Here is an 11,613-nt window from a genome sequence, read left to right on the forward strand (position 1 = left end):
CTGACATGGTTGGATTTACACTTAAAAAAAAATATATATCACTCAGATGGCAGTATGGGGCATGGGCTAGACAAGAACGGACTGGAGGCAGTGGGGGCCAACAGGAGTAAACGGCAGTGATCTCGGCGGGAGGGGCTGTCACACTGAGATGAGGGCCTCCTGGGGCTGAGAGGGCCCAGAAGGTGAAGGCTCCTCACACCTGGTTACGTAGCCAAGGAAGAGGCCTTCCTGATCTGCGTGCCTGTAGATGGTTGTGTCATGGACAGAAACCTGGAACTTAGAGGAAAGTTGTCACAGAAGATGCCGTCAGTTCCCGATGTCTCTGAGCTGCCATAGATTGTTCAGGCGGATGTGACAGATAGATATTTCTTGATGTGGACCTGGAGCTTAGGAGGGAAGTTCAGGCTGCAGTTACAGATCTAATTGTCGGTAGCGTTAGAGCCATGGTGGGAATGAGAGTGATCATCGGAGGAGAGTATGGAGCGTGAGAAAGGAAATGGGCTGAGGACAGACCTGGGGACCACGCAGGGAGAGGGGCCTTTGCGGGTCACGAGGGGGCTCTTTTGCTAACCTTACCTGAATATGTAACATAAAAGTAGATGCAAAAGTCTTCTGACTATGGCATAAGAAGCCAACCTATTTTTACACAATTAAACACAAGGACAACCGTAAAGCCAGCAGAATTCACGTTTAGCAGCATCGTTTTAATGTGATTCATCCATTGTTAAAACTAAATCTCTGATGTTGGTTTTGGTCAACAGAGAACTCTAACCTTGGGTTAGTTCTGTTTAAGCTGTCTCTGTGTTTTGTCATTATTTAGTAGAGAAGGCCAGTGGCCTGAGTAAATTTTATAGCATATTAACAAACGTTGGTGCTTTGTTAGTTTAGGAAAATTGGGCCTCGTCATTCAACCCTAGAAGGTCCAGGCATTGGGTCTGCTCCCAGCCTTCTGGTACAGTGCAGGTTGCCCTGCGTCTTAGAGGCCCCGGCTGCCATAAGCCTGCCCTGTGGTGACCCTAGCCTCCCACCTCTTCTCTGTTTAGACCACCCCCAAGCCTTCACTCGGGAAGCAGGCAAGGGTGTCCCTTGACCTCCACTGAGCACAGACAGGACTGTAAACACAAACCCAAACGCAAGTACTAAGATTGTGTGCAGCACACTCTGAGGAAGTGGCATTCAGGTGGTCCAGGCGTCCTGATGCAATTAAAGGTGGTATCATTGAAATTCAATACAACATTAAGAAGTTCTCGTGGAAAACTCAGGAGAGCCCCGAGAACACAGCTGAGTAGCCCCAGGGATTTGCAGCTGCTGCTTTAAGGAATGCCGCCTTCCGTAGTGCTGGAAGCCCAGGTGAGAAACACAGTAACACACACCACACACACCACACACCACATGCAGCACACACTTTGAAAGGTCAGAGGCTTAGTATAGGTTTTCTTTCTTTGTTGGTCTTTTTTCCATCTATTTGTTTTATCTTCCCATTTTTGTCATTCTTTTTCCTGTGTGTCTGTACTTCCTCCTTTAATGAAAATAACTGCTCCTTGTGGAGGGCTTCACATACATTACTTCCATGCACATAACAACCTCAGCAGGGTAGGTGTTATTGTCCTGTTGAAGGAACTGGCTTTCAGTGAAGCTAGGAAACTTGATTGAAAGTTGAGATGTTTCAGCAGTGAGCCAGGCTTTGTGCCCAGTTCTGCGTGTCTGCGTCCTCTCTTTCCCAGAGCTTTCATCTCTCCATCCCATGAACCTCTGTTATAAAATGATCTTTAGGACACTGAGGCCAAGAGAAGAGAATTCCCACAGGCCTCAGTGACTCTTCATCATTCCCCACTGGGTCCCCCAGCCCCTAGTTTTCCTGCCACCTCCCTGACTCTGAGCACTTCCAGCCCATCCCTGAGAAGCCTCGACTGGTCCTCGTGCCCCGTGCAGGGCTGTGGCAGGCGCACGGAGGAGACGGCAGCTCTCGGGCAGTTGTTCTAACATCTGGGAGGCGTATCGGGGCAGAGCTGGGAATCCCACTGGAATTCCTCCCCCGGTTTGGGTTTGTAGGAGGAACCTTGTCTCGACTGATCACCCTTGAATTGCTAAGAGTCTGTGTACAGTTGCTCCCCGCACCCCCCTTCCTTCCTGCTAGATGTCCCCATCCTGCTGTGTCTCTGCTCCTGCCCTTTCTTTGTCGTGGACGCTCACTTTCTCTCTGCCTCGGGTTGAGCGGGCTTCCCCTTCCCCACACGAGCCTGTTTCTAACCTCTGCCTCCTCCCTGTTTTTCTTCCTTGCTCGCACTGGGATCTGTTTCAGGTGCTGACTCTGTGATTGCTTCTTTTACCCCATCATCTCTTTTCCTCTCCATCTTACCTCGCTTCCCCCAGCACCCAGGTTCCGGGTGACTTGTATGTCTCTCCCTTCTGTTGCGTTCACCCCACACGCCTCTCCACGGCCCTTTCCTGGCCCCTCCAGATGACACTGCTTCTCTCTCTCTCTCTCTTCCCCCCCCCCACGCCCCCCGCCTCCGCTGCATCCCTCTGGCTCACTTAACCACTCCCTGTGACGCGTCGGGTGACCCAGTGGTCAAGGACAGCGGCCCCTGGGCGGGGGAGTGCCCGGCTCTGAGAGGGAAGGGCTCCCCCAGACGCCGGCTCATGGCTCTCGCTTCCCCCCTTGTCGTCTTCTTAGTCTGGTGCTGCTGGTCGTCCTCAACATGATGCTCTTCTACAAACTCTGGATGTTGGAATATACCACCCAGACCCTCACTGCCTGGCAGGGTCTGAGGCTCCAGGACAGGTAATCCTGGCCCCTCCCCCTTGCTCCCACCTTCACCCCAGCCAGTACTGTGTCCCGGCTCCTGCTTCCCAGTCTCCTTGGGACGGCCCTGCTGCCCTTGGCCGGGGGATAACCCTCTGGGATGAGTGCCTAGGCAGGCTCTGAAAACTGTCCCTGTAGTTTCAGTCTGCTTCTGATTTGGGGCACAGGGGAACCAGGGCACTGAGCAAAGGACAGAGAGCTCTGATGTGGCTCTCTGTCCTTTAGGGGTCTGGGCGCATAGGACAGTCGACGGGCCATAACTCCAGCTGCTGGGGTACCCCTTCTTCTACCCCACAGGTTACCCCAGTCTCAGACAGAGTGGGCCCAGCTCTTAGAGTCCCAGCAAAAGTACCACGATACCGAGCTCCAAAAATGGAGGGAGATCATCAAGTCCTCAGTGATGCTTCTTGACCAGGTGAGATGCCCCCTCCGTCCCTCCTTGCCCTGGTCTCACGGAGATGGGACTCCTGCCCTGTGCTCTGAGGAGAGCGCCATCTCCATCATCGTCCACCAGATGCCCTCCTCCCATTTGTTCTTCCCCCAGGCCATCCATTGTTCTAATTTTAAAGCCACCCCTGAGTGAGCTGTGGGAGACACCCGTGTATTCCCCAAAATTATGTCAGTGAAATAACACACTGGATTTGCAGTAGGAAAACTGTAGGTTAGATGGGAGGAGAGCTAATTTTTCTTCTTGGTAACCCATAGCCATCTGACAGGCCTTGAAAGAGATAACCCCCTTTTCGCAGAGACTGCTCTTCCCAGAGGGCGTGTCTTTCTAACAACTCCTTTTGACGTGTGCTCCCCTCCCCCACCGCCTGCCCTCAACACATGCACACGACACCCAACGCCCAGGCCGCGGCCCCTCCTCAGGGGCTGTGCTGAGAGTCTGGGACGATGGCTGGTACTGTGTCTCCTTTTCGTAACGTCTTCTTCCTGGTACGGTTTTCTTTCTGAAAAACTAGATGCGTCTTTTTAAGAAAGTCGTTCTGGGGCAAAATCAATAGTTAGCTTCATTTTGTCAGACTGAGGTGGAATCCTAATCTTGCCACTGACTAGTTTTGTGACCTCAAGCAAGGGGTTTAGTATTAGGGACCTTCGGTTCCTTCATTTATAAAATTGGAATTATAACCATTGCTTCGTGAAATTGCTGTTGCATTTGGTCTGATGGCCCACGGGAGGCGCTTGTTAATATTCAGCTTTACTTCCCCTTCATGGTTTGGTTTCTTAGCTCTAAATTAAGGAGAGAGGGTTTTAGTGCAGCTATCATGACCCAGGTTAATGGGTTTAGAGTGTCATGCATAACACTGGAGCCACGTTTAAGGAGGGCATTTTTTTTTAACCAAACGAGGGCAAACAACACAGCAAGGAGTTTGGAAGCTCTGGCCTATCAGGAAGGCTTGAGAGAAGTAAAGTTGTGCTCAGGAGCAGGGAAGACGCGTGGGTGAGCAGCACAGGCCAGTCTTCAGACGTTGGGGTCTGGCATCTAGAAGAAGGGTTAGGCTGCTGTGAACCTCCAGGGGACCGAACTAGGGCCAGAAGTTATAGGGAGTCGGATTTTTGAGTCATCAACGAAAAGCACGCTCCTTATGGGTAGAGCAGTCCAGCAATGGAACGGGCTGCTTTGAAGGACTGAAAGTGCTCAGAGGGCGATGTGATGATGTGGGGTGAGGGACTTATGAATTAAAGGCGGGGGGGTAGTTGGACTGGATGACCCGGTCCCCTTCCAGCTGTGGAATTCTATTCAGGGTGGGTCTCCTTCAGAAGGAGCTTGGGGCAGGCAGACCTGTAGCCTCGTAGACTCGACTCTACAAGCATTAAGATCGGTGTCTCGTTCCGTTCCCTTGATTTTGTTTTTCGTTTTTCTTTTCCCCCTTTTTTGGGGGTTGGGGGTGCGGGGGCGTGCCACGCTGCATGGCTTGTGGGATCTTAGTTCCCCAACCAGGGATTGAACCCAGGTCCTGCCACTGAAAGCGCCGTAGTCCTAACCACTGGACCGCCAGGGAATTCCCATCGTTCTGTCCCCTTGAAAAGAACATTAATGGGCCCTTCATCCCTCCTGATATCGAAGAACTAAAGAGACGAAAGTGACAGATTAGGCCGAGAGATCAGAGGTTCTCAAAATCCGTAACTGTTTACCTGTGAAATGTTAACCGTCCTGTGTTAACAAGGCAGCTTACCTAGAACCAGGGTAGGATTCTACCGCTGGAATTGTCCCATGTAAACTTCATCCCGTGATGTGGGATGTATCTATTTCTTAAAGAAGGTTAAGAAATTCAGTTAAGATTCAGTTAATTCAATGACATGGGTACAGCTAGGAGCCTACTCAGTTTTCTGCTTGGCACCTGGGGTGTACAAGGTAAGGATAAGACAGTGCAGTCCCAACACAGCTGAAACAAAGCCATTGAAGATGACTGCAGCGCAGAGCCCTAGTGAGGGGTCCATGAAAGGCCAGGAGAGAGAGAGATGGCTGTGAGCCAGAGAAAGTTTGGAGTTGTTCTGGGCCTTTATAGTAGCTGGGTGAGGTTGAATGGGCAAGAGAGGAGTCTGAGCTGGGGGAACAGTGTGGCAAAGGTACCAGGAGAGGAGGACAGTGTATTCAGGATCATAGGGAAACCAAGCCGAGTGAGTAGACCGATCAGTGGCGTCGGACGCGGGTCCTGATGGCAACGGAACGTTCGAGAGAATTCTTAATTTCGTGAACCAAGGACCACAAGTCATTGAGACACAGCACCGCTTACCCCAGGGGTTCCCAGGGCTCGATCGGCCGTCCCCCTCCAGCCTGAGACTGTGTCCCTTGAGAGCGACCCTCGTTTCGGGAGCCTGCTGCCTTTAGCTGCCCGGCCTGGCGGGGGGACCTGCCAGACGTGGGTGTGGTGGGTGCTCTGAATGGAGGAGCCCACTGAGGGCACAAACCCGGGCTGGGGCGGGCTTCCCTGTCTTACAGATGAAGGACTCCCTCATCAATCTTCAGAACGGCATCAGGGCCCGTGACTACACATCAGAAAGTGAAGAGAAGAGGAACCGCTATCACTGACAAGGCAGGAGCGGGGGCAGCTGCAGGAGACCTGTGCAATACATGTACATAGACCATATAAATATATATGTATAAATAGAGAGAGAATATAAATATATATATTATATACAGATTTTAAAAAGAGATGATGCCTATGTACCAGGGAGAAGGAGCGGGCCCGCCCCCTGTGCTGGCCGGCGGAGGGGCCAGGAGGGCAGGGACCCCCTCTCAGCACCCACCTCCCCTGAGCCTCTTCCTCTCCGTCCTCTCGTCCCCACCCTTTCCCTCGCTGGCCATTCTTGGCTCTGAGAATGGAGACGTGGAGCCAGAGTTATGCCTGTGAAGACCCTGGGGTCGTGAAAAGAAGTCTCAAGGGGGCATCGCTTAAGGTGCTTCACTCCCTAATCCCCTTTTGATTTGTTTCCAAAATAAACGAGAATCTTTTCTTCCCCACCCAACACTTCCCCAAGTGTTCTCTCGGGAACAAGGAAGCATCAGAAGCAGGGCGCAAGCTAAACTCTACCATACGAGGCCGCCCCCTGTATGTGGGCCGTGCACCGCGAGTCAGGTGCAGAGGACGGCGGGACAGCTGGGGAGGCTGCGCTGGAGGGTTTGGGCTTCGTAGCCACAGGTCCTGAGGGCCTGTGTTCTGAAGGGCATTCTCCTCCATCAGCCCCTGTACCTTCCTCTACCCTGCGTGGGGTGTGGACCCAGTAAGGGCTGGGGATTTCTTACTCCCCCCCTTCTCTCTGGTCTTTTCCCAGGCTGGATCTGGGTGAAGTGTCACTTTTTAGTGCCTAAAGCCCTATTTTTCCTCTGCCCTAAGAGCACATTGTTTATTCGTCAGGGTGGGAGCGTTTTTGATCTTGTTAAACCTCTTTAGCGATTGTAAGCAAGTCAGGTCTGTGGCTCTAACCCCTTCCCTTAGAGCTGTCATTTGATTTCTAGGATGAATCAGGGTGTGTTCTAGGGCCTCCAGGGTTTGAGAGAGTGAATGCACTAGCCGTGTAAGAATTGTAGGGTCTAACCGCAGAACTACTATGGGTCGCGAGCACCTATATCCAAGCACTCTGGCGGCCAGCCTCATTTCCTCTCAGCGAGGAACCAGCTTAGTCAAGGGACACAACCGTCTGAGACACTTTGCACATGAAAGAAGACCTAAGCCTTGGAGGGAATGGATTTGCCAAAGGTGCGTAGGTTTGGGCAGGAAAAAGCCAGATGGAGTCTACCCCACAGAGGGCCATTCCAAACCCTGTTTCTGAGAGTTGGGAGTGGAAGTTCTGGCAGAGGGAGTAGCCAGCGCCTTCTCTAGTCTCTGGCCCCAGAGAGGTATGAGACCACTAAGGGGTAGAAAGAAGACCATGGGTTAGGAAAGTGGGTCATGTAGGGCCTTTGGGGCTGGCTCAGAACTGATGGCCCATCTGGGCAGGCTTACCATCCTTCACACACTAACTACTGTCTCTCCCTGTGATGACCCAAGGAATCCTGGCAGCCCCAGGCAGAGCTTGTAGAGATTCTTGACCAGGAAAGGATTATACCAACTTGGCAAGGAGAGCTCTTCCAGATCGCTTGTTCTAGTGGACCCCTTGGTGGAAGGGGCAGAGGAAAGAAAGGTAGATTTGATCACTGATCTAGCCCAAAAGAAGAGCATGTTGTATTCTCTTGGACTGGCCTGAGCATCCCACTTTAGCGATTAAAGAAAGTTTTTGACTCTTCAGTCTGTCTGAGAAGAGGGCCTCATTATTGCCCTAAGGGCAGGATGAGAAGACAGAAAGAGACACACCCAGGCCACCCCCCCCCCAGGGGGAGTAGGATGCGATGGATGATTCCATCATGGTCATCTAGAATGTTGATATCCCTTCTTTAGAAAAGGAGACATGAGCAAATGGAGTTGCATGTAATCCGTGTGAAGTGTGCATACGCCCATGGGCCAGCGGCTCAAGATCATATCTGTCCCTGTCCCTGTCTGGGACTTTGAATGGGAGACCCTGGTGAGGGTCAGGGTTCATGGGCCGTGAGCCAAAGAAGGAGAAACAGTGCAGGCTGCTAGGAATTTTCTGGTTGGAGTAGCCAGAAGTCAAAATTATTCCCCGAAACTTTTGAAAGGAAAGGACAAGTGATAAATTCTCTAATGTATTCCATACATATTTATTTATTTAAATTATTCAATTATTAAAGGTACCATATTGGGACCTTTGGGGTGACTTTAAAGGGACTCTTTGCTGGGAGTAAGCTGGTATAGTGGGCCTGGCTACGCGGCATTGTTCGGCTTTTGCTTCACCTCTCGGGCCCCTCTCAGGAAGGAGTAGGTGACAGGGAGGGATGTCCAAGGAACCCTCTTGATTTCTGGGGTTTTGAACCCGGGAGGCAGTGTGTGCACGTGGGGAGCATCTCTTGGCCTCATTTCTAAGGATCAAGGATCGTTTGTGGGAGCTTTCTAGTCTAGTAATTTTTTGATTTTCAAACCAGGAGAAAACCAACAGCTGTGTTCACTCCCAAACAAAAGCTTTTCCCCTTTATTCAGGAACCTGTCAAAGAGAAGGGGCCTCTGCCCTGGCAGCTCAGTCTGGGAGTGAAGCACGTAAATGACATTGTGACTCGTGGCTGGCAGCCCTGGCTTGTAAGCGAGCATTAAAACCACCATATCTTATGTTATTTCTTCCAGCCAGGGCATTTTTTTGTTTTGTTTTCTTTGTTGTTGTTTGGCTTTTTTCACGTAAGAACTCAGTCATATAGGAGTCTTTCTGCGAGGACTCATGTGGTGAGACACTCGAGAGCTTGCACTCAGTTTCAAAGATTTTGCCGTTTCTAGACAGGTGAGAACAGCAGCGGGTCTGCACTCTACTCCTGCTGACTGGGGGGGAATTGATGGGACTGGTGTTGGAGAGGGCAGTCATGTCTGTAACTCTCTCCTTTCCCCCATCCCACTCCCTGGGACAAAGGGATAACATTCCAGGACAGCAAGGTCAGCAACTTAGAGCTCTCTGGAAGGGCAGCGAGCTGAGGGGTTCAGGGGACCTGGGCCTGAGTCCTGGCTCTGCTGTTGGGCAGGTCACACACCCCCACACACATAGCCCCGGTCTCTGAGCCTCTGGAGCCTCATATGTAACAGGAGGGGCTTGAGCTAGACTGTCCCTAAGGTGGATTCTAGCTTTGACATGATCTTGGAGGCTGGGCCAGAGACTGGCGAGGCTGGGCTTTCTCAAACTTGGAAGGTGCCCTGCCAGGAGAGGACAAGCCTTCTGGACTAGAGCCTCCCTGGAGTTTAGATGAGTCGTAGGGCAGGGTCTGGGTTCCAGGAAATCCAGGGTAGTTAAATCTTCTTTATGCGCTAGGAGGGGCAGGGAGGTCCGATGAGAGGCGGGTGGGGGAGGGAGAGGGAGAAAGATGAAGCTTGCCGTATTGCTCGGTGTTAACCTAGGAGGGTGTTTCTTCCTTTGTTGGCCTAGTCTTACTTTGTAAGCGTCCTTTTGGACTTTCTCTCAGCTGGGAAGAGGAGGATGGTGGCAAGGACACTGGCTTGGATTAAGCCCACCTTCCGTCCCTGGGCTGGGAAGCCTTCCGTCCGTCTGTCCATCCTCCCTCCTCCTTGCTAGAGCAAACGGTGGAGAGAAGTCCTTCCTGCTTCTACCACCTCTCTTGTCTCCAGCTTTGTTGGGGTTTGGATTAAGTGTGAAGCTTTGGCTAAAATCCTTGGGTTGCCTTAGAGCGCTGACACTGAGAACTTGGGATTACAAGGAAGGGGGAGGACCAAGAAAGTGCAAGAGGAATGCTTTGGTAGAAGTGGATTCTCTCCATTGCCCTGTCTGTGACCCAAGCTTGACCATGTCCATACGTTTGCAGGCAGCACGTCTAGGGTGAAATCTTGGAGGAAGGATTAGGGAGAGAATCTTTCTGGACTGTGTGGTCTCAGAAGAATCCTTTCTGCGCCATACCATGCTGTGTCTTTAGCTCTTCAGGGCAGCCAAGGCCAGCCCTTCCTCCCTAGGGCCCCCCGGGAGAAATAGCGCTCTCCTCTCTTCCCCCAGGTGGTAGGGCACCCCCTGACTCCACCTGCCCACTCCAGTAGGAAGCTTGAGGACCTCTCTTCCTGACTCTCTCCTCCTCCGTCCTTCGTCTCTAGGCTGTGGGACAATCATCCCATCCACCACTTAACACCCCCGACCCTCATCCCCCAGCTTCCAGCAGGCTGGCCCCACTCCCCTCCACCTCTAGGTTTTCTTCCAGAAGATGCATTTTTGGGTCCGAGAGGAGCACTTTCTGGAATGCCACCTTTTAGCGGCCCTGCTTGCCTGACGTGCAGCAGGAACTTGCCCACGGCGCAGAGAGCTGCCCCCCGCCTCCCCACCTCTCTGCCCACCTTGTTACCTCACTCCTGCTCCAGCCGTGGCTGCGATGGACCCAGCCAGCTCCCTGTTTTGGCGTTCCGGGGGAAGCTCAGGGGTCTGGGCCATCGTTTTCTGTTGCGACTTGAGGTCCTCAGCAGGCCTGGAAGCCTGGACTGGAGGCTTGGCTGCTGGCGAGAAGCACTTTGCCTGCCAAGGGGAGTTGATGCCAGACGATGTACCCGACATGTGAAGGCATTAAAGAACATTGTCACCTCTGCCCCTTGGCCCTCCTTGCTTCTTTCAACACGATGAGACACTGCAGAAGCAAAAAATGGTGGCCTCTGCTCCAGGCAAGACAGCTGGCTGTGTCTGGGGAGTTGGCCCTGGGCTTGGGTGCCACGCACTGAGATGGCAGAGTAAAAGCAAGCATTTTTGCCAGCGACAGTGTGCGGCTCCCCACATTTCTCTGTCCTGCACTCTAGGGCCAGACCACTCTCTGCATGGACCAGATCATCTTCCCAAACCCATGGTGCTTTGCCCCCGACTCAGCCTAGACTCCAAGATGGGGAGGGATGGGTCCGAGGCCATTGCGGCCCCTGGAGAATCCTGACATGGGGGTGGGGGTGGGGTGAGGCAGAGGGAGCATCCCCAACCCCTGCCCTGGGCCATTATGGGAAAGAACACAGGTTGATTGCAGTTGAGTTGTCTGGCCATCTGTATTTGGAGCTATAACTGTACTTTGCCTGGCGCTGTGCGCAAGGTCTAAAAGCTTAACTGCTAGTACCTAGAGACAAACGAGGCTTCCGGTCAAATCGTCATGTAAAGTAGCTAGAGCCATGGAAGTACAGTATGAATTAAAAGCAAAAAAGTCTTGAACTACATGTAATAAACGGTGTGTGTTCATTGCTTGATTCGTTAGTCCTCGTGGCCCCAGATGTTTTTGGGCTTCCCAGGTGTGATCACAGCAAGCCCTGAAGGCATGTGTTCACAGGCACACACGCAGACACACGTGCACAGCCAGCCATCCAGGACCTCCTTCCCAGGGGAGGGCGGCAGCCTGATGAAGTGGAACGGATGAGAGGTTTGGGAATCAGATCTGAGTGCAGATCGCAGCATCACTATTTACCAGCTGTGTCCTTGGGCCCCGACCGTTACTGCCAGCCTCAGTTTATTTTAGAGATAACATAAAATATATGTGTGTGTGTCTGTGTTTCTTAGTATAGTGGCTAGTACTATATGAAGATAATTTTATATCATTATTAATCATTGTTAATGATTTTATATCATTATTAATATTATTAATGATTTTATATCATTATTAATCATTATCAATCAGTAGTATTGTTATTCTAGGAGTGTATGGTAGACTGAATCCCAGTGACAATTTCTTGTGTAACTTTTCCCTTTTGGGGCCTTGGCACTTCTGGGAAGACACACACTGGGGGACAGCGTTGTTTTATTCCCTT

General features: G+C 51.8%; 1 protein-coding gene across 2 annotated transcripts in view; it reads left to right on the top strand.

Annotated features, from left to right (window-relative positions):
- GRAMD1B (GRAM domain containing 1B) overlaps positions 1-11,028 on the top strand; it is a 177,160-nt gene extending 166,132 nt beyond the window's left edge. For both annotated transcript variants that reach the window (XM_060160638.1, XM_060160639.1), the window contains 3 exons: positions 2,678-2,785; positions 3,104-3,221; positions 5,751-11,028. In XM_060160638.1, coding sequence (XP_060016621.1) covers positions 2,678-2,785; positions 3,104-3,221; positions 5,751-5,840 — 316 coding nt within the window. In that variant the 3' untranslated portion in view covers positions 5,841-11,028. The remainder of the gene's footprint in view (positions 1-2,677; positions 2,786-3,103; positions 3,222-5,750) is intronic.
- Positions 11,029-11,613: the final 585 nt, after the last annotated feature.

Source organism: Lagenorhynchus albirostris, chromosome 9, assembly GCF_949774975.1.
Source record: "Lagenorhynchus albirostris chromosome 9, mLagAlb1.1, whole genome shotgun sequence".
NCBI classification, from domain to species: Eukaryota; Metazoa; Chordata; class Mammalia; order Artiodactyla; family Delphinidae; genus Lagenorhynchus; species Lagenorhynchus albirostris.